This window comes from Chiloscyllium punctatum, chromosome 26, assembly GCF_047496795.1.
Source record: "Chiloscyllium punctatum isolate Juve2018m chromosome 26, sChiPun1.3, whole genome shotgun sequence".
In the NCBI taxonomy this organism is placed as follows: Eukaryota; Metazoa; Chordata; class Chondrichthyes; order Orectolobiformes; family Hemiscylliidae; genus Chiloscyllium; species Chiloscyllium punctatum.
Window position 1 is genome coordinate 60,153,803 of NC_092764.1, and position 25,915 is coordinate 60,179,717.

Here is a 25,915-nt window from a genome sequence, read left to right on the forward strand (position 1 = left end):
CAGATTATGTGAAGCATGGGAGAAAATAAAGCACTAAAGCAGGAATAACAAAACCATCCTTCAGGGAATACTTGGCCCCTACTGTTCTACCATATTAGAGCATGGAGAGACGATTGTCTAGCATCAAAGGCTGTTGGAGAGGAGCCAATTTCACATTGTTTAAATGCCTGATTCCTTTTTTTAACCATAAACATTTTGTTTCTATAAACATTTGCAATTGTGCATTACAAGCTGTAATTAGTTCCAGGACTTGGATTCATTTAAAGTCACCAACATTTTGTACCTGTGGTCACGACATTTAAATCTAATATCAATGTTTCAATCAGATTGTCTAATGCGATTCCACATTAGGTCCAATGCATTGTCAAGCCAAATGCAAAGGCTGTTACTTCTTCCGCCATGTAGGTCACCAGGCTCTTCCTCAAGTTTCCACACTATACAGGCCGTCAAATGCAGGAGGATCCCACTAGATCTACTTAGGGAGACCACCGACCACTTTAGGAGGACTCCAGATCAACAACATATCCCACAGTCATCGAGCATGGAAATAGAGCCATTGGTCCAACCAGTCCGTGCCAAACTAAACTAGTCCACTTGCCTGCTCCTGGCCCATATCCCTCCAAATGGAATACTGTGAAACCTTTACAAATCCTATTGAAAACTGCTATCCACAGTATGTATGTTAGCAGTCTGAGTATTCAGAGCAACCAGCTGAACCAGCGCAGTTAGCCTGAGCTCCTCCTGTAGTACTCAGACATTGAGTACCTTCTGCTTGAGCTACAATGGATTCTGAAGCATAAGCTGCATTATGTGGGAATTGTATTGTTCATCAGTTCCACTTTGGGCAGAATAAGCTCTTGGCTCTGCTCTCAGGCTGATGTTGACAATGAACTGCAGGCTGTTGAGCAGGCCAAGAATGCACATAACATCAGCCTTGATCTTAGGCCATCTCATAGACTTCCTCTTCTGGACACACGTGATTGCAACCTCACCCTCCAGTGAGCTGGCATCTATTCTTTCCTTGACTGTGCCCTGCCTGTAGACCACTCTCACTGTAGATAGAATCCACCTGTAAGATACAGCCTTTAAAATAGCGTGTCAGTGTCTAAGCTGAGCAAACATTTCATGATGATTGGCAAATGCAGTGAATTTTGTGCAGCAAGTCATTAGGATCGAGAATGCACTGCTGCCAGAGAGTGCCGTGAAGGCAGATCTAATCATGGCTTTCAAAAGAGAAATGGATAATTATCTGAGGAGAAAATAAACTGCAGGGTTCTGGGGAAAGAATGGGGGAGGAAGACAGAGTGAGCTGCATAAAAATAATGAGCTGACTAGGCTCCTTCTATTCTGTAACCTGTGTGTGATTCTAAGATTGATGGCTGTTGCTGTGAGAATGAGTGACAGTGGCCCTTCTCTATCACCGTTTCCCTCCTCTTCCATCTTGTTCTGTTTGATTATAGCTGTTGGACTGCAGTTCGTGGATATCTGACAGGATAAAGGTACAAGGATAAGGGAGCGGTGAGAGGAAATCTACGAGTGAAACTGACAGCACGGGCAGATTATAAATCAGCAGAGACAGTGGGCACAGACCAAGTAAGATACGAGAAGCTTGAATTTTAGTGAGGAACATAACGTCATCTTTGGCCTGAATGATAGCCTCTGTCACAACAGTTGCCAGTACTGGTCAGCAACATCTCCTACACGACATGCCTGTCACCCACTGGTGTAGCTGCTGCTGCCTATCTTTTTCCGTGCAAAAGTGTGTCATTGAGGGCATAGTCATGCGTTTGGCCGATGAGGCTGCTGTTGCTGAATAGCTGGCAGTGCATGTGGACCGGGCTGTGAGTGTGGGTTTGAGACTTGCAGCTGCACCAAGTGTATGAGAGTGAGGTGACATCCTGAATGTCAGTGAGTGATATAAAGGGCAGTGCAGAATGAACAGTGTGTGAAGCTAGTGATTGTGGTGTAGGATATGATATTTGAACATGTTCCCAATCACCTCCAGTACTTATCACTGAACCTCTTGCAGTGCTGCTGGCATTGACGGTGATGGCTATCTGCTCCACTGTCATTGCACTATCCCCACTGTTTCCTGCTGTTACCCTCCTGCGTCAAGGCCTCCAGTGCTAAGCTGGAGAACTGTCAGGCCTCCCCCTCTTGCCCTGTTTCAATTTTTTCTGAAGGTCAGGCACTCTAGTCTAACCATTTCCAACACCAGGTTCAGCCCAAAATTGACAGCTCCACCTCCCTGCCTTTGAAGAGACACAGGCTCGCTCTGAGTAGCTCAGCTCAGCTCCATGCTGAGGTCCTGACTACTTGATGCCCCATACTCAAGCATACAGCCACTAACAGCGCCTCCTGCTGACAACATGAAACACCACAACAAATGAGGTGGCCAGGGAGCAGCATTAAAAAAGATAGCCTTCACTTCCAGAAAATTCCAATTAATCAAACTCATCAGCCTTTTCAAAGAGCTAACAGAAACCATCAAAGGCAACGCGAGGGATGGAGAATACATGGATGTTCGGGAGGTCTGTGGACAGATAGCACATGAGAACCTTGCGATAAATATTGGGTGGTGCAGAGGCAAGGAGTAGAATAAATGGAAGAAATAGAAGACTTGAAAAGCAGCAGCAAAAATACCATGCTAAAAAGTCCTATCCACTAAAATATTGGGGATTTTGCCATCATAAATACAACTTGTAAACCAACATGATTTCAAATCAGCGACTTCACTTGTAAATCTGTGGGAAAATTGCCTGCAATAAGTAATATTTCTCCAACATAACAGGCAGGTTCTGACAACCACAATTTATTGGTGGCCTCAGATAAAGAATTATGCCTGCCTGAGAGTGATGTGTGTGATGTATTTACTCAATGCTCTCCTGAAGTTAAGATACTCCTTCCACAATACCTACTATTTCTGGTGACACCCGGGGAGGGGGGGTGGGGGGAGTGGGATCAGGGGTGAGGGGAGTCACATGAATAGAACATGAATGATTGATGCTGCAGCTTCGAAAGATGTGCAGGCAGTAGGTGAGACCAATACATAAAGAATTCTGAGCAGGGAGGAACACGAGACAAACTAGACAGGATTTCAAAGTTTCAAAACAGCTTCACCTCCTGTTCAGTATCACCCAGGAATAGTCAATTCCACCTATGGGTTAGCCTATTGACAATGTTACACAAGAACTTGGAAGCCGAAATACTTGATTCCTATTTGTTAAAGTATTTATTGAAAATGGTCAGGTTTGGTCATTAAATTTTGATTTTGAGAACTAGAATTTACAAACCATAGGCTCAGCATCAACTGAAGCCCTGTATTCAATTCTGCGCATCACATTTTATGAATGATGTGGGGGATTTGGAAAGGTGCAAATGAGATCGACCAGGGGGATACTGGGAATTAAGGACTTTAACGTATACAGCGAGACCAGTCAGCTTGTGATTGTCCTCCTTACAGCAAAGAAGGCTGAGTGTCCACGATCCAGATGGCAGGGGCAGCTAGACTATTCTCAATCATTCCCAGCAATCAACATCGTCAGGCCTTGGGGTGCGTAATCCAGTGGATTTTAGCAGACCCCAAATCTTGCACCTAGCATGGAGTCATAGTGTTACATCACATAGAAACAGGCCCTTTGGCCCAACTCATCCATAATGACCAGATATTCCTATCTGACATAGTCCCATTTGCCAGCACTTGATCCATATCCCTCTAAACCCTTCCTAATCATGTACCCATCTAGATGCCTTTTAACAGCTGTAATTGTACCAGCCTGCACCACTTCCTCTGACAGCTCGTTCCACACATGCACCACCCTCTGTGAAAAAATTACCCCTCAGGTCCTTTTTTAAATCTTTCCCCCACAACGTAAAACTATTTAGCTTTGGATTTCCCCATCCTAGGAAAACGACCTTAGCTATTCACCCCATCTATGCTCCTCAAGATTTTATAAACCTCTATAAGGTCACCTCTCAGCCTCTAACGCTCTAGAGAAAAACAGACCCAGCCTATTCAGCCTCTCCCTATAGCTCAGACTCTCCAACCCAGGCAACATCCTTATAAATTTTTCTGCACCCTTTCAACTTTCACAACATTGTTCCTGTAGAAGGGAAACCAGAATTGTAATCAATATTCTAAAAGTGGCCTCACCGATGTCCTGTACAACTCCAACATGATCTCCCAACTCCTATACTCAATGTTCTGACCAATAAAGACGAGCATACCAAATGCTTTCTTCACTATCCTATGTACCTGGGGCTCCATTTCAAAGGAACTATGCACCTGCACCCCTAGGTATTTATGTACAAGCCCCAGGGCCCAACCATTAAATATGTAAATCCTGCTCTGGTTTGTTTTACCTTACATTTACTTAAATTAACCTCCAAGTGCCATTCCTCAGTCCTTTGGCCCATCTGACCAAGATTCTATTTACTCTGAGATAACCTTCTTCACTGTCCACCACACCACCTATTTTGGTGTCAACTGCAAATTTACTAACCATACCTTCTTTATTCATATCCAAGTCATGTATATAAGTAACAAAAAGCGGTGGACCCAGCACTGATCCCCGCGACACACCGCTAGTCACAGGATTCCAGTCCAAAAAGCAACTTTCTCCCATCATTTTCTGCCTCCTAACTTCAAGTTAATTTTGTATCTTATTGGCTAGCTGCCCCTAGATCCCATATGATCTAACCTTACTAACCAGTCTATCATGTGGAACCTTGTCAAACGCTTTGCTGAAGTCCACGTAGACCACGTCACTGCTCTGCCTTCATCAATCATTTTTGTCACTTCTTTAAAAAACTCAATCAATTTAATGAGACATGTTTCCCATGCACAAGGCCATGTTGACTATCCCTTGCCTTTCCAAATTAAATCAAATCCAGTTAATCAAATACATTAAAATAATCACGATATTTTGTTCTGTTGGGAATTTTGTGAAGATACCGTGGAGATAAAATCCAAGAATTTGTCCAAAATTTCTAATTTGGCTGGCAAATATTTGGAATATGCCATTGTACCTCATTCAGCCTGAAGTTGTAATAACTCCTTACAATGACTAAAATTAGCAGGATTAAGTATCTGAAATCTTTGAAAACCCTCTGGAAATATTTGTGCTGTCATTAATCCCTGAAATCTTGCTGATTGCAAGGTCTTATTGATAAATCCTGGGATGATCAATATGTTACAAATTCCGGGATCCATATAACAACAGTCAAACTGAAGGAAAAACTGGAAAAACTATTTTGCAAGTAACATTTTCCATGATTAGCAAGTACAGGTTCTCACTAACAATACGTAATGGCCCTTAACTTCCAAAGTAATCTCACAGTGTAAACCCTCAACAGGAGGAAATAGAGATAGTGGAGGAGATAAAGAAGTGCCACAAAAAAAGTGGCAGAGGGGAGAATGAGGAAAGAGGGAAAAGTAAGAGATGGGGACAGAGAGAAAGAGGAAGGTGAGTCTGATAGAGAGAGAGAGAGGAAGAGAATGAGAGAATGGTGAAAGGGGTAAGGAAAAGGAAGGGAGAGGAATGATGAAGAAAAAATGATGGGGAGGAAAGGATGAAAGCAAATGAGAGTCAAGCAGAAAGGTGAGAAACATTTTAATTGGTCACATTGTACGTGTTAGTAATCATTTCTCAACAACTTCCAAAGGTGAAGCCAGTGTCTCTTGGAGATATTTCTTCCAGCACCATCTCAATGATTTCTCCATCACCCCCCTGTCCTGGAAAATAATGGCTCATGTTGGTGACCATCTTGTCAGGGCCAGCCGCACTTCCAACTCAGCCTGGACTGTAAGTACTAAGAAGCCATTTGACCATCACAAGGAGGCACAGTTCCGTGGAACTGCTTTTTCTTATTACTGCCAGACTGGGATCTGAGATGTGAACTTTTGACGCTGGACAGCACTGGAAAGCATCAGGATACCATCCCTGACATAACCCGGGCCAATCCAGGTTCTGAACCTGAAATCTCCTTCCCTGCCTTTGAAGGGGGTGTGGTACATCGTCTAATGGGAGGAGGAACAGCAGGAAGTTGAGGATGAGGAGAAGAGATAACAAGAAGCCCTCACTCTGCCCTGTAGTGAGTGCAATGTGATCCTTTCACATTGGATCACAATGTGGTTTTGGAAGAATGTGGGATCAGGAGACCCGAGCCCCTTCCCGTTTTCTATTCTCAGGAAATCCAAATAGAAAATGACACGGAAAGAAAGCAAAACAATTGTAGAGAACTGGAGTAGGCCATTCAGCCCTTCAAAGTCTCCCCCATCATCTTGCAGCTCAGTTCCACTTTCTACTTTTGCTAAGTATACCTCAAACCTAATAACAGTCAATCAAAATCACCCTCACTGTGTTCCCTGCCAAGCCACTCACTATCCTGACTTGGAAATATATTGATGTTCCTTCACTGTTTCTAGATCAAAATCCCAGAATTCCCTCCCCACAGCAGGTGGACTGCAGCGGTTCAAGATGGCAGCTCACCACCACCTTCTCAAGGGCAACAAGGGATGGGCAATAAATGCTGGCCAGTCAGTGACACCCATGGCTCCATGAAAGAATTAAAATAAAAAATGTCAGTCTTTAAACCTCCATAGTCCATAGATTTTAAACTTCTGTTTCCCTTGTAGGTTGTGCCCAAATTTGATTATGTCTCTTTGTTTTTAATTCCCCTATTAGACGAAATAATTTCTCCCTAACAATCTAATAAAATCCTTTTTAACATTTTAAACACCTTGACTGGATTACCTTATGACCCTCTATGCTCAAGAGAACTGTGTTCTGACTGAATTACTTTACAAAATGTGTTCAGGGATGATAGGGCCATCATTTATTGACCATCCCCAATTGCCTTTTGGAAGAAGCTGACTTCTAAAATCTGGCTGGAAAAAATTTGGAAAATATGCTCTGCACCCACCCCCCACCCCCCACCCCCATCCCCCCACCGATCCCCCACCCCCCACCCCCAACCAACCCACCACCCCCTCCCACCTCCCACTCCCCCAGTTCAAGCCCAATACACCCTTCCTCCTTGAAACTAAATGAAATCTTCCTGATTTGGATCAGCACATTGTCATGGAAAACTAAAAGTACCTTTGACCCCGAATTACCTGGAAGAAATAGTCCAACAATTTCAGCTTCTTGAGCTCTGGGCTGTTGTCTCTGAAACATATTTCATCTTGCTGTATGCCGCACTGCCTGAAAATGCTTGGGAACTGTGCCACGTTGAAGAGGTAAGTGTCTAGGTGCAAGCTAGTGCCTGGGGGTAGAGAGATTTGTGGGTCCCACCACACGACTGGCTTGGCAGATCCGTCGGTGTATTTTGCTGGCAGCAGGGGGCACTGCAGGCGTCGTGTGACCACTGGCTGACTGATGCCGAGGCCCAGAATCCTGTCCAGGTGAAAAGCAGCAACTTCCCTCAGGTCACTCATCTCCTTCACAATACCGCAAACTCCTGCTCTACAGTGGTCTCTGCTGCCCTCCAGAGGACGGGAGCTGTCAATGCTCAGAACAACACGGGCCATCTCCTCCCCTCTGGTGAAGTGGTCAACCTTCTGAACAAAGCCCTGTGCCAGGAGCTTTACCAGTCTCTTGTCCCTCTGACTGAACCAAGTGATGGGTTTCTTCAAGGCTGGCCACCTGAGGAAATCCTTTGGGTGCAACCCGCCAAGCTGAGGACATTCCAAGTATGTTTTGGCTGGTTTCTTTGCTTCTTTCACCTTCTTCGCCTCTTGTTTCTTTGGGGAAGTCACATTATTCTTTTTGGCTGATTTCTGAATGGTGTCTGTCTCCACATCATCTCGTGGAGCACCCACTATTTCATTGTCCTCTCCTAACCACTTTGTACCACCTTTGCTTTTTGACTTTCTGACCAGCCTGGCTTTGGCAGCCTTTTGATCAAGGTTTGACTCCATAATCTGAACAGAGTCCAGAAGAAAAAAATCCTTCCATTTGTGTTTTCTCTGCTGTTGCAAAACGCTGGGATGGACAGCACTTTCCTTGTGCTCTCTTGTTCTTGTATAAAGCTGCTCAGTTCCCTGAATATAGGATTTGCTGTCCATTGCTGCTGAATGAACATCCAGGCTTTGTCTTGTATATAGCAGAAGGTACACAGATCCAAGAAGGCTAAAAAATAAAAGCACTTTCTTTTTATTCAGCCTCATCTTGTCACTCTCAGGTAACCCAAAGGCATAGAGAAAGTGGTGCAGTTTCTTAAATTGCCTGAAGCTCTTCCAGTACACTCGGGAAAAAAAGCTTTCAAGAGTCAAGACTTTCTACAATTTTGCCTGCTGCTGCATTTCACTCTTCATTAGTTAAACTTAACTCCTGCATTCAATGTACAGTAATGAATATTTGGGAGTTCTTAAAGGCGGTGACCCAGTTGAGGAGCTCAGATGTTTTTATATATAGAATAATGAATGGTTGGGAGCTGCATGCCGTTAACATCTCACCAAGGGGTTCAGACGATGATGAAAACTGCAAAAGATAAAATTCACTTGACATATTATTAAAGCCCCAAAAGCTGATTGCAGCCTTAAATTTATTGCGGGTGAATCTAACTTCAAACTGTATGAAGCAATTCAACATTAGGGAGGAGTTTGCTCTTTCTTCAAGATTATTTACAGGTCTACTTTATATCAGTGTAATATTCTGATTATAATTCGTACAGTGCATACATTTGGTTTTATGATATCTTATGTCAGTGTGATTTCTAAACTGTTTTACAGATGATGGTGCTTGCTCTGTTTCATTTATTTTATGAATGTTTTGAAGCATTCTGTATGGATGGGCTGTGTACACCGTTTTACATTGACAATAATTAGCTATAGTCCACAAGTGACCATACAGATTCCCTTTGTTAGGAACTAGTTATGTAGCTTATGGAGTGCTAATCAGCATCAAGCATGGAGAAACGTAACAGGACATGCCTCCAGAGATTGAACACTCACTGTGTGTGTCCTTCAGAACCACACTCTAACCAGCCAACTAATCTCCATACCTTATACTGGCAATGTACATGAACAGTGTGATGTATGCATAGTTCTGTGGTATTTGTTACCAACATGATGGATGTAATATTCGATGACATTTCAGTCTGACATTTACTGTTTTATGCTATTTTATATCAGCGTGATTTAGGTGCTGTTTTTCAGCATTTTTCAATCTGTGTGATTTATTCATTGTGGAGAGTGTGGTGCTGGAAAAGCACAGCAGGTCAGACAGCATCGAGAAGCAGGAAAATCGATGTTTTGGGCATAAGCCCTTCATCAGAATCTGCAGTCCTCATTTTCTCCAGCAACTGCAGTCCTCAGCTTCTCCTGACTTATTCATTGTTTCATACCATTTCAAACTGGTGTGATGTATATGCTGTTTCACTTATTTTTGTTGTGTGTAAAATATAGATGGTGATCGACGTCAATGTGATGTATACACTTTTTCTACTCATTTATATTGGTGTGATATATTTACATTTTATAGTATTTCCTATCAGTATGTTGTATAAATGTTTCCCCAGTAGTTTCTCTTCGTCTGATGTAAGTTGTTATATTTGATCTTGTTTGTCCTTCAAGGTAAAGATGTCCATGTCCATTACTGGGCTTGTTTGAGGTACTGGTGGGTAAGTACCCAGGCCTGAGGCAAATATGACTGGATATCCAAGGTGACTGAGATTCAGATAAGTTGCTGCCTCAAAGTTTCATTAAACCTCATGCTTTTCCTCTGCCGCTGCTTCCGAAGGAGGTCCCAGTATGATTCTGAGTGACTTGAGCTTTAAACGAAACACCTCAGCGAAGCTTTCAAAGTCTTCTTGCAACGCTTCCTCAAAGTCCCTTGAGAGTACACCTCCACACCCAGGCTCTCCGCAGAGGGATTCACTTCGGCACATGTGTTTCAAATATTCTGGCTCCATGACCAGCCCAACTCAGTCGTGATGGTTTGAATACCAGACATACCACCTCAGGTGAACAGCAGAGTGCCTGGTATTTAGTCCTGCCACCTGATCCATGAGCAGCTCAAATGGATGTGGCATGATGCAGGTAAACAGTGCAGGTTGTCGGTGAGTCCAGCAGAGAGGACTTGTAGATTTTCATGACTTGGAGGTGCTGCTGTTGGACTGGGGTAGACAAAATTTAAAATCACACAAAACACCAGGTTACAGTCCAACAGGTTTATTTGAGAGCTTCCAACTAAACCTGTTGGACTATGTACTGGTGTTTTGTGTGATTTTTAACTTTGTAAGCTTTCAGTTAGCTAGCTAGACTTCCTTCGCTTTGCTCTGTACTGAAATCAAAGTTACCCGAAGGCTACTCTTAGTTTGCTAACTCTTGCATCCCCTCTCATCATCAATCTTGACAGCCGAAGTAGTGTGCTATCAATATAAATCATATTTGCTGACAGGTTCTGACCACAAACTGAAATCTTAGCCTCAAGGTAGGACTTTCCTGGAGCAAACAGGTATATTACTCCAGTTTGCTGTCAGTGCAGTGTATTTATGGTTTTACAGGATTTGATCGTTGTGATACATGCAATATTTTGCAGTTATCTGTATCAGTGTGATGTATTCAATGTGTTTTATGATATTCTATGGTGGTATAATGTACAAATTTTTAACGTTGTTGACATTGATCTGATGTTCATGTCTTTCACATTAACTTGATTTAGATGTTGTTTTGTGGTATTTTGTAAGTGTCAGTTATGCACAGTTTTATGGTATTTTATATCAGAGGGATGTATTTGCTTTTTCACACATTTGGTGAGATGTTGACACAGGCTTATTGTTCTATTGTAAACATAGCTTTAGGGTATTTGACGCAGGAGTGGTATATACACTGGTTTAGGGAATTTCATATCAGTGTGAAGTATATATTCAGAAGTCAGATGACACCAGTTTATAGTCTAAAGGTTGATTTGAAACCATAAGCTTTCAGAGAGCTGATCCTTCATCAGGCTCCTTCACCTGATTAAGGAACAGTCTCCGAAAGCTTGTGACTTCAAACAAACTTTTTGGACTATAACCTGGTGACGTGTAACTTCTGGCTTTGTCCACCCCCCAATCCAACACCAGCACTCCACATAGAGTCATAGAGTCATAGAGATGTATAGCACAGAAACAGACCCTTCGGTCCAACCCATCCATATCGACCAGGTATTCTAAACTAATCTAGTCCCATTTGCCAGCACTTGGCTCATATCCCTCTAAATTCTTCCTATTCATGTACCCATCCAGGTGCCTTTTAGATATTGTAATTGTAGCAGCCTCCACCACTTCCTCTGGCAGCTCATTTCATACACATACCACCCTCTGGGTGAAAAGTTTGCCCCTTAGGTCCCTTTTTAAATCTTTCCCCTCTCACCCTAAACCTGTGCCGTCTAGTTTGGGACTCCCCCACCCTAAGGAAAAGACCTTGTCCATGCCCTCAGCCTCCGACACTCCAGGGAAAACACCCCCAGCCTGTTCAGCCTCTCCCTCTAGCTAAAACCCTCCATCCCTGGCAACATCCTTGTAAATCTTTTCTGAACATCATGAAGTATGCATTGATTTATGTTTTCTTTCAGCATGATGTACTGCTCTTACATTGTTTTTACATCTGCGTGATATATTATGCTGTTCTTTTTTATTGCTATGATGTATTTTCTGCATTATTTTCATTTTATTACTTTGATGTTTTTACTGTTTTATGCTAATTATGTCATTGTGTGCATTCTATGATTTGTGCTGTCCTTTATCAGTGCCTTTATGCTGCTGTACAGCACGACATACAGGTCTGACAGTTTTATGTCCGTGTGATGTCAACAATGGTTTGCAGTCTTTTATAGCGATATGATTAATAAACAGTTTTATGATTTGATTGGTGCAAAGTAGTTTATGTTTCACACTGTTTGATGTCAGTATGATACACACTGCTTTGAGGTCTGTTATATATTAGTGTGATGTAAACACTGTTTAGGCATTTAATGTCTGTGATGTTTTGTGGTATTCCATATCATTCAGTAGTTTTGCAGCTATTTATTTCAGTGTGATTTATAAGCTATTTTATAGCATAATAATGTATGTACATGTCAGTATCACCCATACAATTTTGTAATATTTTGTATCAATGCAATTAACATGGCATAAAAACAGGTAATTCAGCTGATCCAGTCTGTATCAGTTTTATGCACCACCTACATTTACCATCATACTATTGATTGTCTTTCCTCTCAAATGCTTGTCTAGCTTTTAATTTAATACATCTGTACTTTTCTCAGTCACATTCACATCAACAGCACTCTGCAGGTAAAGAAGTTTCTCCTGCTTACACCGCCAGATGTCTGGACGATGATCATATGTTGACAGTCTCTAGTTATCCTGTTCACCACAAGAGGGAACATTCTCTCTTTATCCTCTCTCAAAAACCTTTCTTCATTTTAAAGATCCCTATTAGGTTGTCCCATAGCTTTCATTTTTTTCAAGAGAAAGGTAACAAAGGCTAGCGATCTGTTCCTGATCTGTATACCCAATATTGCTGCCATTACCTTTGTAAATTAACTCTGCATCCTGTCTAGTGCCTCTGTATCTAAATTACATTATGGTGACTAGAACTGCAAGTGTTGTCTAACCCTGGCTCCACACAGATTCAACTCGGAGAAAGTGAGGACTGCAGATGCTGGAGATCGGAGCTTAAAAATGTGTTGTTGCTGGAAAAGCGCAGCAGGTCAGGCAGCATAAATTCTTCAGGATTCCAGAAGAAGGGCTTATGCCCAAAACGTCGATTCTCCTGTTCCTTTGATGCTGCCTGACCTGCTGCGCTTTTCCAGCAACACATTTTTAAGCTCCACACAGATTCAGCAGAACTTCTATCCTTTTCAAAATTCCCATCTGGAACAGAGCCTTTGTTCTTAACACCATAAGATAAAGGAGTAGAAGTAGACCATTTGACCCTGTGAGTCCGCTCCACTATTCAATAAAATCAAGTATTATCAGAGCCACTTGCAAATTGGCAAAGAGAGAAGAAGATCAGGGAAATAAACCCATGGCTAAAGGAGTGACGTTGGAAAGAGGGGTTCCATTTTGTGGGGAATTGGCATCAGTATTGGGACAGAAGACAGCAGACTCCACCTGAACCAATCTGGGACCAGGATCCCAGTGGAAAGGTTACATAGTGGTCACAAGAGCTTCAAAGGGGTGGGGAGGGGAAGGGCTCAGGGGAGGTTATTAAAGTTTCCAGTACAAGTAATCGGACATAAGAGTCAGGAATCTAACTTTGGGCACAGCAGATGGGGGGGGGGGGAATCTATGAGAAGGGTGTTGTACTTAAATACATGCAGTATATGAAACAAGGACAATGAGCTTTGTAGCACAGACTGAAATAGGCAGGTACGATGTTGTGAGTATCACAGAGAGACATGGCTGCAAGGGGATCAGGGCTAGGAATGAGATATCCAAGGATACACATCCTATTGAAAGGAGAGGCAGATGGGCAGAGGGGTGAGTTACTTCATTAGTAAGAAATGAAATTAAATCAATAACGAGATGCAGTATAGAGTCATAAAGTATAGAATCTGAGTGTGTAGAGGTGGGAAATATTAAAGAAGAAAAGACCTGATGGGAGTTATGTGCAGGCCTCCTCACAGTACCAGGATGTGGGGAAGAAAATAAATCAGGAGATAGAAAAGGCATGTAAGAAATTCAATATAACAATAATCATGGAGAACTCGAATATGCGGGTGGGCTGGGAAAATCAGGTTGGGTAGCAGATTCCAAGAAAAGGAATTTGTGGATTGACTCCGAGATGGTTTTCTTAGATCGCATTGTGTGGTGCTAGGAGGCCTGTACATAAGGTAGAGCTTATGAAAGAACAGGCAATTCTGGATTTGGTGATGTGTGATGAGGCAGGCTTGAATAGGGAGCTGAAGGTAATGGAATCCCTAGGCGGCAGTGACCATAATATGGTAGAATTCATCCTGCAGTTTGGTGGGGAGAAGCTGGAATCTGATGTAACCATAACTGAGTAAAAGTGACTACAAAGGTATGAGGGAGGAGCTGGCCAGAATTGATTGGAAGGGGAGCCGAGCAGGAAAGACCGTGGAACAGCATTGGCAGGAGTTTCTGGGGATAAGTCAGGGGGCTCAGCAGAAATTCCTCCCAAGGAAGAAGCAGCATACGGAGGGGAGGGTGAGGCAACTAGGACTGACAATGGAAGTCAGGGACAGCATAAAAGCAAAACAAAAACAATTACAATGTAGTGGAGATTAGTGGGAAGACAAAGGATTGGCAAACCTTTAAAAACTAGGGGTGGACAATGGAAAAAAAAACATAAGGCAAGAAAGGAAAATATGAGGACAGTTAGTAATAGCTAGTAACATAAAAGAAGATAGCAAGAGTTTTTTTTAGATATATTAAAGGTAAGAGAGAGGCAAGGGTGGACACTGGATCACTGGAAAATGAGGCGAGAGAAGCAGGAACAGGGATCAAAGACATGGCATAGGAGTTGAATAGGTATTTTGCATCAGTTTTCCCAGTAGCATACCAGAGTCAGAAGAGTCAGGGGATGGAGGAGAATGTAGTGGACATCACAAAGGAGAAGGTGTGGGGAAGCTGAAAAGTCTGAAAGTAGATTAATCACTTGGACCTGATGGACTACACTCCAGGGTTCTGAAGGAACTGTCTGAAGAGATTGTGGAAACACTGATGGGTGATCTTTCCAAAATCACTGGAGTCAGGAAGAGTTCCAGAGGACTGCAAATGGTTAATGTAACCCCCTCCTGTTTAAGAAGTGAGGGAGGAAGAAGATAGGAAATTATGGGATGATCAGCCTTACCTCACTCATTGATAAGATTTTAGATTCTCTTTCTCAACCCCCTCCCTTGACTGAGTTGTGTGACCCTCAAGTTAAACCACTATTAGTTATCTCTGTCTAATGACAGAGCAGCCCAGTAAGAGTATGGTGACTTTCATTTACCCTATATCCCTATGTAGAGTATTTATGCCATCTTCATGACTTGCCTTCCAACATAGTTTATAGTATTATCTGCAAACTTCGATATAGCACATTCACTTTCCCCATCCAAGACATTAATAATTGTTGCCTCAGCACTAATCCTCTAGTAATTCTAGTAGTTGCAGGTTGCAATCCTGAAAATAACTTCTTAACTCAAATCTCTATTTGAATTTGGTTTATTTGGCACACTTCTTGTCATTATCCTCAATGCATCTATCTCAAAACTCAGCTGGTGATCCAATGTCATGCCTACATATTCCAGCAAATACAGAAGTAAACTAATTAGTTAATATTTCTGTCATTATACTATTGTCATCTGAAGTTTTATCCTGTCTATCTTTTAATTCGAGTCCACATTTTCACATTTTTTGTTGCTGTACCTGTAAAATATTTGATTCTTTTGTTTTAAGTTTCTGGATGGTTTAATTTCAGAGTTCGTCTTGACCTTCATAACTAATTTTTGACTTCTCTCCTAATCTTATTTTATTTCTCTCATATTGGGTTGAGAAGCATATAGACTGATCAAATGGTGGAGCAGACTCAATGGACTGAACCCCAGCCTTATCTGGCTCTTGTATCACATGGTCTGCTTATGCTTTTTCCCCCGAAACTTGTCTTATCTTTCAGTGCAATATATTTTCCCTCACTCTGCTAATAACTGTGTGAAATGTGATTTGACATAGCTGTTTACAAATACAGCTCCCCATTTTATTTTCCCAATATAAGTCTCAGCCCCTCAAATTGGGCTTTTTTATCATTATGCTTATGTCCTTCTCTATCATCTTCAAGTGCACTTGTTATGGTCATAATTAATTTTACTTCATGTATCTGCTCTATTCTTTCTACCAGTGTGTATGTGACAGTATTTTATATTAATGCGACAAATACACTTTTATGACATTTTTGTATCAGTGAGATCTGTACAAAGTTCTACAATATTCTATGCCACTGTAATGCATACACCACTTGATGGTATTTTGACTACTTTGATGGCATGATGGAAATGGTTCCATGGTATTCTAATTACACTGTGATATATACATGGGGGAGTTGGTTGGTTGGATAGCTGTTTTGTAATACAGAGTGGCACCATCACAGTGTATTCAATTCCCATACTGGCTGAGGTTACAATGAAGGTTCCTGCGTTCTCTATCTTACCCCTTCACCTGATGCGTAGTGACCCACAGGTTAAACAACCATGCATCTCTCTTCACTGAACGTAAGACATGAAATGAAGGAATAATTTCATAAGCATGGCTTTGTTAGGTTGTTGTCTGACTATGCTGTGAGTCACCTCTCCTGATATTGATACCAGATAATAGTAAGGGGAACTTTGTAGGGTCAGCAGGGCTGCATTATTTTATTTCCAGTTCAGGTGGTCAATCCAGTTTCATTTCGTTGATTTAGAATTCGTAGCATGGCTAGGACATTTCAGAGGGCAGCTACATTGCTGTGGGTCCAAAGTCACACATATAGGCCAGAGCTGGGTAAAGATGGCAGATTTCCTTTTGTAAAAGGAATTGGTGAACCAGATAGATTGTTCCTGATAATCCTGGTGGATTTAATTCTGCAATTTAAAAAATTATTGAATTCAAATTCCACCATCTGCCATGGTTGTATTTAAACCCAGATCCATGAAACCAACCATGGGACTCTTTATTCCTTGTGTGGCAATAATACCACTATACCATCCCATCCCCTGCTGTATCATTGTGATATAGACATGGTTTCATGAAATTCTATACCTGTGTGATTTATATATTGCCATATGATTTTTTTTTTCACATCAGTGTGATACATAATTGTTTAATGGAATGTTATATCTCTTTGAAATATTCATTGTTTTTCTGGTATTTTATGTCAGTTTTATGCAGCTTTTATACCAATGTGATGTATATGGTGCTTTATGGCATTTTATATCAGTGTGATTTACAGGCCGCTTTGCACGGTGTTTTATGATATTTTATAAAATTAACGTGTTTGTTGTTTATGGTATTTTAAGGCAGTGTGACACTACAACGTTGCATGACATTTCATTTTTCTTTGATGTATATGCAGTTTGATTGTGTTACATACAACATAGCAGTGAGATTAGTCTACTGGTTTAACTTTATTGCTGTAATGTGTACTCTTTCATGGTATATTGTGTTGGTGTGACCTGTGGATAATTTTAATAAACTTGTTCCAACATGCGATGGGATATTGTCTGGAGCATATGGAACTTGCATCTGGGCTCCTAGCCGAAAGGTAGGACATTACCAGTATGCTACAAGAGCTATCTTGATATGCTGCTGCATGGTATTAATATCAATGTGCTGTATGCACTATTTTCCAGGTCTCTTAGCTGCTCATTACAATGAAATGAGAGATAGAATAATTCTGTGCTAAGTGCAAATATCATGCAACCATTAGTCGGCTACAGTTTCAAATGCAAACTAGATCTGTCTATGACGCATTTGTTTGAAACTGCAACCTTCCTGCATTTACTTGCAGTGAGAACTGGCTTAAGAAGCTACATTGTATTATTCAGATCCAAAGTGGGGTTCTGTCTCATGCATTTGAAATAAAAATCATCACCTTCTAAAATAACATCATGATAACACTCCTGGTGGGACCACTGATACCAGTCATCACTCCAAACATTCAAAACTAAAGCAAGAAGGAAATTTATCTCACCTGCAAAAAATATGATGGGTTAGTTTTTCGTCAGCCTTTTAGATTGAGCTCCGTATTCCTGCTTCCACAGTGAGTTTACACTCTGTCTGCTGAGAGCAATGAACTCTGGTTGTCATCTCTCTACTGCTGAGCTTGAAATGTCCAGTAATGAGTCACGTAATCATGTTTCTACCATGCATCATTCCATTTCTTCAGACAGTGTGGTATGCCTTGCAAAGTATGTGAAAACCCCTGCAACTGAAGCGGTTTCAAGGATGGGAAGAAAGGAGTGGTGTACTTACTTTTTATACATTTGAACACTGTCCAACTGCACGGATTCATTAGAAGAAAACAACATGTTTGAACTTGAGGCTATAATGGAGAAACACTGGGAGGGATTAACAGCATGTTATATATTCCAAAGGGCTGTCAGATTAACAATGTTCATAAGGAGCACCACATCTCTGAGAGGGAAGTGAAATTATTTACTGAATATGTCACTATTGATGACTCATTTTGAGAAGTCCTGAGAAATATAGGGAAAAAGCAACAATAACAGTAGATTGATGATTCACTGTAATATATTCATTTTATGAAGTATAAGTGGCTGAAAAGGAATAAAATTCAACCCAGAGCACACTTAGCTAGGAAGTAATAAGCACCAGAGCAGAAGGGGCAGTTCAGGACTTTGAGTCATCGAGTCATAGAGATGTACAGCACAGAAACAGACCCTTCAGTCCAACTCGTCCATGCTGACCAGATATCTCAACCCAATCTAGTCCCACCTGCCAGCACCAAACCCCAGCACATATCCCTCCAAACCCTTCCTATTCCTATTCCCATCCAGCTGCCTTTAAAATGTTGCAATCGTACTCGCCTCCATCACTTCCTCTGACAGCTCATTTCATACAAGGACCACCCTCTGTGTGAAAATGTTGCCTCATAGGACCCTTTTATATCATTCCCTTTTAACCTAAACTTATGCTCTCTGACTCCCTCACCCTAGGGAACAGATTTTGTCTATTTATCCTATCCATGGCCCTCATGATTTTATAAACCTTGATAAGATCACCCCTCAACCTCCGACACTCCAGGGAAAACAGCCCTAGCGTATTCAACCTCTTCCTATAGCACAAATCCTCCAACCCTGGCAAAATCCTTGTATATCTTTTCTGAACCCTTTCAGGTTTCACAACATCCTTCCAATATGAAGGAGATCAGAATTGCACACAAAATTTCAAAAATGGCCTAACAATGTCCTGTACAGCCGCAACATGACCTCCCAACACCTGTACTCAATACTCTGACCAATAAACGAAAGCATACCAACTGCCTTCTTCACTATCCTATCTACCTGCGACTCCACTTTCAAGGAGCTATGAACCTGCACTCCAAGGTCTCCTTGTTCAGCAACACTCTCTAGGACCTTACTATTAACTGTATAAGTCCTGCTAAGATTTACTTTCCCAAAATGCAGCACCACACATTTATCTGAATTAAACTCCATCTGCCACTTCTCAGCCCATTGGCCCATCTGATCAAGATCCCATTGTAATCTGAGGTAGCCTTCTTCTGTGTAAACTATAACTCCAATTTTGGTGTCATCTGCAAACTTACAAACTGTACCTCTTATGCTCACATCCAAATCGTTTATATAAATGACGAAAAGTAGTGGACTCAGCACCGATCCTTGTGGCACTCCACTGGTCACAGGCCTCCAGTCTGAAAAACAACTCTCCACCACCACCCTCTGTCTTCTATCTTCAAGCCAGTTCTGTATCCAAGTGGCTAGTTCTCCCTGTATTCCATGAGATTTAACCTTGCTCACCAGTCTCCCATGGTGAACCTTGTCAAATGCCTTACTGAAGTCCGTAGAGATCACGTCCACCGCTCTGCCCTCATCAATCCTCTTTGTTACTTCTTCAAAAAACTCAATCAAGTTTGTGAGATATAATTTCCCATACACAAAGCCATGATGACTATCCCTAATCAGTTCTTGCCTTTCCAAATACATGTACATCCTGTCCTTCAGGATTCCCTCCAACAACTTGCCCACCAGCAACATCAGGCTCACTGGTCTATAGTTTCCTGGCTTGTCCTTACCACCCTTCTTAAACAGAGGCATCACATAAGCCAACCTCCAGTCTTCCGGCACCTCACCTGTGACTATCGATGATACAAATATCTCAGTAAGAGGCACATCAATCACTTCTCTAGCTTCCCACAGAGTTCTAGGGTACACCTGATCAGGTCCTGGGGATTTATCCACTTTTATGTGTTTCAAGGCATCCAGCATTTCCTCCTCTGTAATATGAATATCTTTGAAGATGTCACCATCTACTTCCCTATGTTCTATATCTTTCATGTCCTTTTCCATAGTAAATACTGATGCAAAATACTTGTTTAGTATTTCCCCCATCTCCTGCCATTCCACACAAAGGCCGCCTTGCTGATCTTTGAGGGGCCCTATTTTCTCCTAGTTACCCTTTTATCCTTAATGTATTTATAAAAACCCTTTAGATTCTCTTTAGCTCTATTTGCCAAAGCTATCGCATGTCCCCTTTCTCCCTCCTGATTTCCCTCTTAGATATACTCCTACTATCTTTATACTCGTGTAAGGATTTCTTGGTTTTATAGAATCTGAGCAGTTGGAAGGGGTAGCAGTAGAGAACAGTGATCATAATTCAACTAGATTTAGCACTTATGTGGAAAATGATAGACACAGACTGAGAGTAAATGTTTTATATTTGGGAAATGCTAGATTTACTGAATGGGGAGATTTGATTTGGACAAAAGGGGAATGTTGAAAGAAAAACTACTCAAGGTAATGAATGTCAGAGCAATGGCAAAAGCAGAATTGAATTCCCACAAGGAGAAGGGTGGGACTCACAGAGCTAGGTCTTCCTGGATGACGCAGAACATGCATATTAGGAGAAGCCAAAAATAAGAGGAAGATTATCTCAAATATCAAAAGCTCAATAGTGCAAAAAAAAAGGCTGGAGGAGAGTAGCAAATGTAGAGATGATATTACAAAGCAAGTTCAGAAAGTCAGAGAAAGCGTGAAAAGTCTTGGCAAGTAAAACCAAGGCAAACCCAAAGACATGTTTGAAACACATAAAGAACACATCAAAAAGTTAAAAGGTGGAAATTGTGGGCATGTTTTTTACTAAATACTGTTTACCTAAAGACAGATGAAGCAGACGTTGTAATTAAGCAGGCAAAATATTTGAAATATTTGACTGGGATAAATCCAAAAAGAGAGAATATCAAAGAGTGAAGCATCCTTGAGAATGGATACATCCTCAAAGTATGATGAAACATATTCCAGCCCGTTGAGGCAGAATAAGGGGAAAAATGGTGGAATCTCTGACCATCAATTTCCAATGCTGACTGACTACAGGCATGATGCTGGAGGACTGCTAGAGTTGACATATGCCTCAGGCTGAGGGGGTAGAGATGGACAGCTTCAGACTTGGACTCAGGGTTGGCTGGGAATGTGAGGATGTATGAAGCCTGTGGAGTTGACAGGGTGGGCTAATGTTTCAAGGGTTCACCAAAATGATGAGACAGAGCCTGAACGCACTGTCTGAGGAACGGCTGCTAGTGCCTTCCAACATCCAGTAAATCACAAGTGCACATTGGAAATGATAATGGATGCAACCATACCCAGAGTGGGTGGGTAAATGCTGCCATCTGTGAGGGAGATGGATAGGGCCCTTCAAAGGGCAACAGCAGGAGACAGAGACCCGGACAGTGAAGGCAAAATAAACTCAGCATTTCTCTTAGCCTTGGGCAATAGGGTTGCTTTTTGGACTGGAGGCCTCTGGGCAGTGCTGTCCTGCGACAATGGATGCTGGGTCCACTTTCGTTTGTTATTCATATAAAAGATTTTGATGAGAATTTAGGAAGTATTGTTAGTAAGTTTGCAGATGACATCAAAATTAGTGGAATTAGTGGCATAGTGGACAGTTGGGAAGGTTGTTGAAGACTACAAAGGAATTTTGATCAATTGGGCTAATGGGCTAAGGAGTGGCAGACGGAGTTTAATTTGGCTAAATGCAAGGTGTTCCATGATCATGACAATCTACAGATAATGAGGTAATCCTCTTGCAAGGATGCCTGCCTTGAAGAAGTTTTCCTCCTCTCTCTACAAGAATCTCAGGGAGTCCCTCTCCCACTGCAACTCCCAGGTCACTTCCTCTGCTCTGAAGCTCTTCAACCATGTCCTGAAATAAACTCGCTACCACAGCCACATTTGCTTCCTCAGTGCCTGCCTCCGTAACCAACTCATCCCACATGGACTCTGAACTACCTTTAAACCAGCAGAGTTCGGACCCGAACAGGACAAACAGTACAGACTACAGATTCAAAAACACCAGCAACAGTTCTCCTTCAAGATCCTCCGCTCCACGCTTGCAGCAATGCGCCGTCACCTAACCTCTCTACTGTCAGTCCTGCCTCAGCTGAGGGCCACACTCTCTCAGAATTGCAAAGGACCCACTCTGTACTACATCCTCAGGAGAATTCATACTCTCAACAAACAGTATTTCAACTCCATCTCAAACATCAAAAACTGTAAGTACAACAAACTTTTATCCACCCACCTCCATAACCAGCGCTCCTCAAACATTCCAGAAGCTTCCCCTGGCCTCGGAAATGCCATTAGCCATGCGGCTGATGCAGCTACCACCCCCACGCTGAGTGATGATGTCACTTCTGCCCCCATCATGGCCACTCCCACAGCCACTTCCGGCCCTCACATCATCGCTGATGCCACACGCTCAGTGACTTCCGCCACCCCTACTGCCATGATCACCACCACTTCCGCCCCCACCAGCGCCACTCACCTGCATTCTGCTGACATGCCCCCCACAGACCCCACTGTCACTATCCTCACCCCCCAGAACCCCGAGGGGAACATTACCCCTGCTCATGCCTCCACCCCCATTCCCCCCACCATCACACCTACTCCAGGTACTGGCTCCGACCCCACTCCCGGCTCCGACCCCACTCCCAGCTCCACACCCACACCAGATCCCAGCTCCCGGCCCTGCCGAGTTTTCACCATCCCCCCCAAACCTCCCAATCACTGAGGACGAACAACCAGTCCTCAGCAAAGGACTGATCATCCCCCTCCATCCACGCATCAATGAATTTAATACACGCCGTGACATCGAACAATTCTTCCACTGCCTCCGCCTCCGAGCTTACTTTCACAATCAGGACTCCCGCCCACCTTCCGAGGACCCCTTCGCCCACCTCCAACACACTGCATCCACCTGGACACCCCGCGCTGGCCTATTACCTGCCCTCGACCTCTTCATTTCCAACTGCCGCCGGGACATTAACAGCCTCAACCTGTCGACCCCCCTCCCCCACTCCAACCTCTCACCCTCACAACGCGCAGCCCTCCAATCCCTCTGCTCCAATCCCAACCTCACCATCAAGCCAGTGGATAAAGGGGGCACAGTGGTAGTCTGGCGCACTGACCTCTACACCGCTGAAGCCAAACGCCAACTCAAGGGTACCTCTTCCTACTTCCCCCTTGACCATGACCCCACCCCCCATCATCAAACCATCACCTCCCAGACCATACAGAACCTCATCACCTCAGGAGATCTCCCACCCACAGCTTCTAACCTCATAGTCCGGGAATCCCGCACTGCCCGGTTCTACCTCCTTCCCAAGATCCACAAGCCTGACCACCCTGGCCGACCCATCGTCTCAGCATGCTCCTGCCCCACTGAGCTCATCTCTACCTACCTCAACACTGTCCTATCCCCCCTAGTCCAGGAACTCCCCACATATGTTCGAGACACCACCCACGCCCTCCACCTCCTCCAAGACCTCCATTTCCCCGGCCCCCAACGCCTCATCTTCACCATGGATATCCAATCCCTCTACACCTCCATTCGCCATGACCAGGGCCTCCAAGCCCTCCGTTTTGTCCTCTCCAGACGTCCCCAACAGTACCCTTCCACTGACACTCTCATTCGTTTGGCTGAACTGGTCCTCACCCTTAACAATTTCTCCTTTGAATCCTCCCACTTCCTCCAGACCAAAGGCGTAGCCATGGGCATATGTATTGGCCTCAGCTATGCCTGTCTCTTTGTTTGCTATGTCGAACAGTTGATCTTCCGTAATTACAACGGCACCACTCCCCACCTCTTCCTCCGCTACATTGATGACTGCATTGGCGCCACCTCGTGCTCCCGCAAGGAGGTTGAGCAATTCATCAACTTCACCAACACATTCCACCCTGACCTTAAATTTACCTGGACCATCTCTGACACCTCGATCCCCTTCCTGGACCTCTCCATCTCCATTAGTGACGACCGACTTGACACTGATATTTTTTACAAACCCACCGACTCCCACAGCTACCTGGATTACACCTCTTCCCACCCTATCTCTTGCAAAAATGCCATCCCGTATTCCCAATTTCTCCGCCTCCGTCGTATCTGCTCCCAGGAGGACCAGTTCCACCATAGAACACACCAGATGGCCTCCTTCTTTAGAGACCGCAATTTCCCTTCCCACGTGGTTAAAGATGCCCTCCAACACATCTCATTCACATCCTGCACCTCTGCCCTCAAACCCCACCCCTCCAACCATAACAAGGACAGAACGCCCCTGGTGCTCACCTTCCACCCTACAAACCTTCGCATAAACCAAATCATCCGGCGACATTTCCGCCACCTCCAAAAAGACCCCACCACCAGGGATATATTTCCCTCCCCACCCCTTTCCTCCTTCCGCAAAGACAGTTCCCTCTGCGACTACCTGGTCAGGTCCACACCCCCCTACGACCCACCCTCCCATTCTGGCACTTTCCCCTGCCACCGCAGGAACTGTAAAACCTGTGCCCACACCTCCTCCCTCACCTCTATCCAAGGCCCCAAAGGAGCCTTCCACATCCATCAAAGTTTTACCTGCACATCCACTAATATCATTTATTGTATCCATTGCTCTCGATGTGGCCTCCTCTACATTGGGGAGACTGGGCGCCTCCTAGCAGAGCGCTTTAGGGAACATCTCCGAGACACCCGCACCAATCAACCAAACCGCCCCGTGGCCCAACATTTCAACTCCCCCTCCCACTCTGCCGAGGACATGGAGGTCCTGGGCCTCCTTCACCGCCGCTCCCTCACCACCAGATGCCTGGAGGAAGAACGCCTCATCTTCCGCTTCGGAACACTTCAACCCCAGGGCATCAATGTGGACTTCAACAGCTTCCTCATTTCCCCTTCCCCCACCTCATCCTAGTTTCAAACTTCCAGCTCAGCACTGTCTCCATGACTTGTCCAGACTTGTCGGACCTGCCTAGCTCCTTTTCCACCTATCCACTCCACCCTCTCCTCCTTGACCTATCACCTTCATCTCCTCCCCCACTCACCCATTGTACTCTATGCTACTTTCTCCCCACCCCCACCCTCCTCGAGCTTATCTCTCCATGCTTCAGGCTCACTGCCTTTATTCCTGATGAAGGGCTTTTGCCCGAAACGTCGATTTCGCTGCTCGTTGGATGCTGCCTGAACTGCTGTGCTCTTCCAGCACCACTCATCCAGTAATCTACAGATAATGTTCCTTTACCGGCCAAAGTCAAAAATATGATGAAGCTTATGCTCTAATGTTATTAAAACACCAGTTTGAATACAACTAATGCAATGTCTGGTTCTGGTCTGTGCATTACACAAAGAATGTGTTTCAAAGGGACGGTACCTAAGAATGTTATCAGGGCCTGAGATAGTTCCCTCAGCAGAGAGGTGGATAAAGACGTGAAGTAAACAGTGGAAGAATTAGAGAGAACCTGAGTAGTTTTTTGACACAGAGGTTGGTGGAGATCTGGAACCCATTTCCTGACAGGGTTACAGAGGCAAAAGCCTTCATCACATTTTTAAAAAGCAGTTAATATGCACCCAACGTACAGAGCTACAGACCAAGATCAATATGGGATTAGACCAGCTAGCTTTTTTTCAAATTCTCACAGACATGATGGGCTGAATGGCCTCCTTCAGTGCTGTAACTCTTTCTGTGTTACCACGTTTCTGTCATAAACCTCCCCTCCTGGGGTCAGTGAATGGATCATCTGCCTTCATTAACAACCTCCTCATTTAAATTTCAATCTCCTTCACTTGGTTTCTGTAATGGGTGCCTGATCCCCAGTGATGGACTTTCATCTGGTGGTAAGTTGAAAATCAATCCCATTTTGAGTTAATGTTATTTGATGAGGACAAGGGGTGTGAACTGACCTGTGCAATTTCACAATTGCTG

General features: G+C 43.5%; 1 protein-coding gene across 1 annotated transcript in view; it reads right to left on the bottom strand.

Annotated features, from left to right (window-relative positions):
* The window catches only part of LOC140453118 (Golgi-associated kinase 1A-like), a 37,134-nt gene that overhangs the window by 8,129 nt on the left and 3,090 nt on the right, over positions 1 to 25,915 (bottom strand). Inside the window, exons 2-3 of the mRNA XM_072547524.1 lie at positions 17,663 to 17,899; positions 7,118 to 8,483 (exon numbers count right to left, since the gene is read on the bottom strand). Coding sequence (XP_072403625.1) covers positions 7,118 to 8,170 — 1,053 coding nt within the window. The 5' untranslated portion in view covers positions 8,171 to 8,483; positions 17,663 to 17,899. The remainder of the gene's footprint in view (positions 1 to 7,117; positions 8,484 to 17,662; positions 17,900 to 25,915) is intronic.